This window comes from Arachis stenosperma, chromosome 10 (assembly GCF_014773155.1).
Source record: "Arachis stenosperma cultivar V10309 chromosome 10, arast.V10309.gnm1.PFL2, whole genome shotgun sequence".
Taxonomy (NCBI): Eukaryota; Viridiplantae; Streptophyta; class Magnoliopsida; order Fabales; family Fabaceae; genus Arachis; species Arachis stenosperma.
In genome coordinates, this window is record NC_080386.1 from 42,944,906 (window position 1) to 42,951,486 (window position 6,581).

The 6,581-nt window shown below is 41.7% G+C and overlaps 1 protein-coding gene across 1 annotated transcript; it reads left to right on the forward strand.

The window, feature by feature from the left end:
- The first annotated feature begins 686 nt into the window (after positions 1-686).
- Positions 687-3,987, forward strand: LOC130957023 (uncharacterized). Its single transcript, XM_057883929.1, has 4 exons — positions 687-1,275; positions 1,789-2,781; positions 2,881-3,667; positions 3,870-3,987. The coding sequence occupies exons 1-4, from the start codon at positions 687-689 to the stop codon at positions 3,985-3,987; spliced, it is 2,487 nt and encodes an 828-aa protein (XP_057739912.1).
- The last annotated feature ends 2,594 nt before the right edge of the window (positions 3,988-6,581 follow it).

A 6,581-nucleotide genomic window follows, 5' to 3' on the forward strand; every position in this document is an offset into this window, starting at 1 on the left:
AAAAATTATCATCAAATATAGACTTATCACCCTCTAATTTAAGTTTTTTTTATTTTTTATTTTTTATTTTTTTATCTAAAACCGATCCTCAAATTTTATTTCCATCCAAAATCGACTTTCAATTTTTTATCTCCACCCAAAGGCTCATTTTTATGGAAATGGAGCACATGTGTGCGCTTTTCATGGATATGGAGTATGGGGGGGTTAGACATGCTTGTGGGGCAGAGTTTTGCCAGCTTTAGGGAGGAGAACACGGACCATCCGAGTTCTTGGATAGTGAATTTGTTTCCCCGAAATCGGATGGTCCGATTTGGGATGATGTAGGGGAAAAGTTCGTGTGCATATAAAACGGACCGTCCGAAATGCATAGTTAGATTGACGAAGTCGAACGGTCCGAGTAGCTTGTTGAGAGGTTGAGTTTTGGTAGACCGAATTCGGACCGTCCGTTTTCGGGTGGAATGGCGAACCGGGAAAAGGAAAACGCATGGTCCGAGTTGAGTAGATAGGGTTATATAAAAGTGCGCAGCGAGTTAGTGGTAGGTAAATCGTATTCTTCCCCTTCCCGTCTTCTTCACCTTCTTCAGCGGCTGCTTCCTGTGTGTTGTTTCTTTGGGTCAGTTTCATAGTTATGATGATTTAGAGAAGTTAATAGTTGAGGTAAGGGTTTTTTTTTGTCATTGAGAGAAATGAGTGATAGAGTTTTGATTAAAGTGTATTATTTTGGTCAAATCTTGTTACAAACGTCTGAAGGAGTAAAGTTTATTTGCGAAAATCCATTAGATGTTGTTATTCCTTTTATCATCTCATTTGAAGAGCTCAAGGGTGTGATCTGTGAGAAGATTGATTCTGAGAGGGCAAAAAAGATATCATGTATGCTATACAGATATCCCGTACCGGTATTTGGTGGGTTCATTCAATTTCAAACCAGAAATGTCACGGACGAAGCGAGCATGCAGGAGATGTTTTCAATGTATATTGAAAACCGCGCTCAGATCTCGTTCATCGAGTTGTATGTAGAGTTTGAACAATCCGAGGCCGACCGGAATATTCTACAGGAAGATTATAATAGTGACAGTGAAGAAGACTTCGAAAGCAACTACGAATTTGTTGCTCCCGATGGAGATGAAGATCAAGGTGACAGAGGCATGTGCCCAGATGTGACAGAAGTGGCAAATGCACTTGCAAACGAAGTGCCGTTTGAAGAGCCATCATTCATGCGAGTTTTAGACTTGGAAGCCATGCATGTTCCTGAATTTCCGGAATATATGACTGCAGGTACGTAATCGTGGTATTAGTGTTTTTGTAGTTAGACATTGATTAAGTTATGAAGATGAAACCCCTTTTTTAGCATTATTTAATGGTGCGTTCTGTGTCGTAGTTGTCAGGATCTGAAATTGGTCGTCGACCCGTTAAGGAATTTATTTTTTTTCTTTTATATGCTTCATGTGTTTATTAGGAAATAATATTTATGTTGTTAAGATATGGTTGTAGCAAATTGCATGAGGTTGTAACTAGTATGTGCACAGGTTGGATCTGTTGAACGGTTCAAATGCCATGAACCGGACCGGACCGGCACGGTTCATTTGGTTTTACGGTCGAACCGGTCGGTCCGGTCTGGTTTTTTACATTTGTTGCTGCTGTGGTTATGTTGTCTAGGGTGACATCATAACATGTTCAAGGTTTTGATTTATAGGGTACTGGATGCAGTGATATTTGATTTACCTTTACAGTCGGTTTTGAAATAGCTGCGTATTAAATAAATTTATCTTATGGCATTTGTCCCTGCAGAAATTCCTATGGTCGCAGATGGTGAGTTCGCGGTTGGGATGGAGTTCAGTTCCAGAGAAGTTGTTATTAAGGCGGTTAAGGAGTATACCATACGACGAAGCGTAGACTACCGGGTATATGAGTCTGAGCCTTTGACATTTTACGCCAAGTGTACACAGTATGGGTCAGGATGTGACTGGCTTATCAGAGTTAGCTTGATGAGCAGGAAATACTGTTGGGTTGTACGGAGGTATAATGGTAGCCACACCTGTACCACCGCCACCATTTCACAGGATCTTTCGAAACTGGACTCTATCACAATTGCAGAAGCAATCAAGCCACTGGTTGAAGTTGACCCCTCCTTAAAGGTAAAATCGGTTATAGCAGAAGTGCAATCCAAATTCAACTACACTGTCAGTTACCGGAAAGCATGGTTGGCTAAGCAGAGGGCAGTAGAAAAAATATTTGGAGGTTGGGAAGCATCGTATGAAGCCTTGCCTATATGGTTTGAGGCCATGTGTCACAAGGAGCCATCAGCTGTTGTCCATTTTGAGACTATGCCTGCATATCAAGGCGATGACTTGGTGGGTGATATTCGGGTATTGCATCGTGTATTTTGGAGTTATTACCCTTGTATTAGGGCATTCAGACATTGTAAGCCAGTTGTCCAGGTGGATGGGACTCACTTGTACGGAAAGTATAAGGGTTGTCTCCTTGTGGCAGTTTCACAGGATGGCAACAACAATATAGTCCCGATTGCCTTTGCTATTGTTGAGGGAGAGACTTCTGATGCATGGCATTTTTTCCTAAGTAACCTCCGTCAACATGTTGTTACTCGAGATGGAGTGGGTCTAATATCTGACAGGCACGAGTCCATCAATGCAGCTGTGGAACGTAGTAACGGAGCTTGGTCACCTCCTAGAGCGTTTCATATGTTTTGCATCAGGCACATAGAGTCGAATTTCCTGAGAAAGTTCAAGGCACCGTACCTCCGAAAATTGGTCGTTAACATCGGTAATCATTTACTAAATTTAATAAATTTATTAATAGATGTGCCTTAAATAAATATATTGATCTCAATTACTTTGCTTTCTACATGCTGTGATATGCCAGGATATTCCAGGACGGTGCGGGAGTTCGACGTGCGTTACCAGAGGTTAAGGGAGCGTGGCGAGGCGTACACAAACTGGTTAGACCGAATTCCTCGCGAACAGTACGCATTGGCCTTTGATGGCGGGTACCGATGGGGTCACATGACGACGAATCTAGTGGAGTGCATCAACTCAGTTCTGAAGGGTGCCCGTAATCTTCCCATTACCGCTCTTGTGAAGCCAACATTCTACAGGCTAAATGAGTTGTTCACCCGTAAAAGAGCGGAGGCAGAAGCCCGGATCAATGCTGGCCATGTGTTTTCTGAGATAGTGACATCGAAGTTGCATGCAAACCAAATAGCATCAGGAAATATACAGGTGAGTTGCTTTGATAGGCAGAATGAGGTCTTTGAGGTTCGTGAGATGCCAAGTGGACAAGAGTTTGCAGTTGATCTACGTGGCCTTCGATGTGACTGTGGTGAGTTCCAAGTGGATCGGATCCCCTGTCGACATGTGTTCGCATGTTGTGCCAACCAACGACTCGATTGGCGACTGTATGTTCATGATGTGTACAAGATGGATCAAGTGCGGCGGGTGTACCGTGCACGGTTTCGGCCACTAGGTAATCCCACTACATGGCCTGCTTACAACGGACCTCGGTTCATACCGAATCCGTACCTGCGACGGGTGACGAAAGGTCGCCCCAAGATGACGCGTTTTCTAAATGAGATGGACAGGAGGATGTTACGTCGTCCTAGGCGATGTACTCTATGTGGTGCTGAGGGACATAGTCGAAGCAGATGTCGTCGGTCAGTTGGTTCAAATCCCAACGGAGAAGCCCCCTAGGTTCACAGTTTTAATATGATATTGTATAATAAATCCCTTATGACCAAACTGATGTAAGATGACCTGCTATATGTAACGTTATATTTAATGACTTTCTATTATTATAACAGATCTGTGGAACTATATAATATGATGGTTAGTACATCAGTTGATAAATATCTGCAGGAGGTATGTTTACCTGTTACGAGACATTATTACATACTACCATGGTTCTAAAAACCGGACCGGAGCTGCCGGTTCAACCGGAAAAACCGGAAATCGGTCAGTTAACCGCTCCGGGTAAGATAAAAAACCGGGAAGCAAAATACCTGTTAAAGACCGACCGGACCGGATGATTAACCGGTAAACCGGTCGAACCGGCCGGCTTTTTAACTTTGTTTAACGGTTTTTTTACGGTTAATTTAACGGTTTTTTGTTAAATTAATATATTTAAAATTATTTTTTGGTCCTTTAATAAAATAATTTAAAATTAAATTAAACCGGTTGAACCCCATTTGAACCCTGGTCGAAAGATTGAAGCATTGAACCAGTAACCTCACCGGTTCATTGACCGGTCCGGTTCTCGCAACCATACATACTACACATGGCTACTACATCAACAAGGTCCAACACATATAAAGTACTATATACATAGTCCAATAGTAGGAAATTAGTCTAAACGGAAAATAAAATTCATCAATACATAAACAATAACCACTACAAGTAACTCTAAATATTACATAAAGTCCTCAGTACATATTGTCCAACCAATACAACTAACTGTAAAATTTACATAAAGTCATCACGACATAATGTTTAACAAATACAAATAAATATAAACAAAGGGTGACAACTATTTTCTCATTTTCCACTTCACATCTTTCACTAAGTTCTTGCATTTTTTGGCCGCTTTTTTGAAGACCGAAGGGGTGAAACGATTAGCACTCCGACGTGGCGGATCAATCCTCAGATTGTAACCTTTGACGTTGTCATCTGGACTACGTTCCTGACCTGTAAAGAATTTTGAATAAACAAGTATGTGCAGTGCGTTCCATATTCAAATACCAACATAAATACCACAAATCAAGAAGCAAAATGAAATAATTGATGCCATTTATGCAAAGAAATAAAATAAGTCATCGAATATGTAAAGAAAAATAATTATCATAATACCATCATTACGAGATTCTTCATCCTCATCGAACTCTTCAATTTCATCCTCCTCGTCATCGCCCTCTTCATCCGGGTTATCTACTATATATGCATCGGTTTCTTGTTCGAGTACGTTAGTATCTTCTTCAATGAGTCCCATGTTACATCGGTTAGGATTTTGACTATTCAAAACTCCTCGTCCACCCTCACTCCTACTAGAGTCCACAGATACAAAGCCTCCAGATGCAACCGATGAGGTATTGGCTGGATACCTTGTATCCAACGAATACCTGCCAGGCATGAACTCCGGCTGATGGCCATATTGTGCATGTGAAGCATCTGCAGACATGAACCCAAGCAGCTGGCTAAAAGAAGTTCCATCACCTACTTCAAACTGTGACATACCCCAATATTGTTGCTGTACTGGAAATGATGGGGTGAACTGTGTCTGAGGTAGATACTGAGTTGAGGACTGAGGTTGTTCTTGTGGAGGCTGAATTGGAGGTGATATAAGTTGCTCCTGCTCTTCATTGTCCTCATCCATATCCTGACCACCCTCATTGGTATCTTCGTTACCCTCATACATTTCCTCATTGCCTACATCCACATCCTGGTTACCTTCATCATTCTCTTCACCCACAAGAATCGACAAGGCTAAGCGGTCCCCATATTTTGATCGGTACCAGTTCAGGTAGGTATCCAACGGATGTTGTGAAGGCATAGGAACCTCAGCAAGAACGTAGTGATACCTGTTTGTCCAATGCATAATCCATTTTGAATGAGTCGGTGTGGTGGCCCAATTAAGGTTTTTAGGTCCAGTCAGAATCTCTCCATGAGCCTTATCCAAATTCTGTTCCTGAGAAGGCACGCCCTGAACCAAACCGAACTGTCGCCTGACCCTATCTGTGGCATGCTACTCGATACATTCAAACGACACCAATGGAACCGTAGCGCTCCAGACAACTGACTGCATGTATATTTCAGCAGAAATTATGTTTGGATCCACACGATCCACAGCATAGGCAACCCAGACAAACTGGAAAAATAAAGAACACTTATGATTACAACCCACAATTCAAATATCTGACACAATGATATATAGTTTTCTCGAAGCCAAATATTCCCAAAACTTATTACTTGTTTATTTAAAACACACCTGGCCTTCCTGAAGTTCATCAAAGGCCTTCCTAAAGTGGCCTAGCTTCAGATATCTATATCGTCGGTCACCACGCTCCCAGTTACGCCACCTAATACAATGTCATCCTTTAGCTCAACTGAATCTTAAATATCAAGAAATGGATACATTTTAACAAAATATTACCTGTTTGCTAGTGGGAAACTGCGGGGTTCTCTAGGAAGCGGGGATAGATACGGCAATCGGATCCAAGCCCAAGCAAGCAGAAGTGTAAGCGGACCATCTATTTCCTTACAGTTATAACGAGATGCCCTGCATAACGCCCTGTAAAGGTGTGCTAGGCATGCCGAACCCCAACTATACTGTCCAATATTGAAGAAATCACGAAGCAAGGGTAGAAATTTCCAGTGCACACCTGCCCCCGACTTATCCCCAAACAGTATGGTCCCAATCAGCAACATAATGTGACACCTCACATACCTAGATATTAATGATAATCTACTATTAAAACATCTTTGTAGCATTATAGAATACGATGGTTAATACATTAATAGAAAAATATCTAATGTAGCATATTAGCCTATTATTATGAGACAACATTACATAGTCCA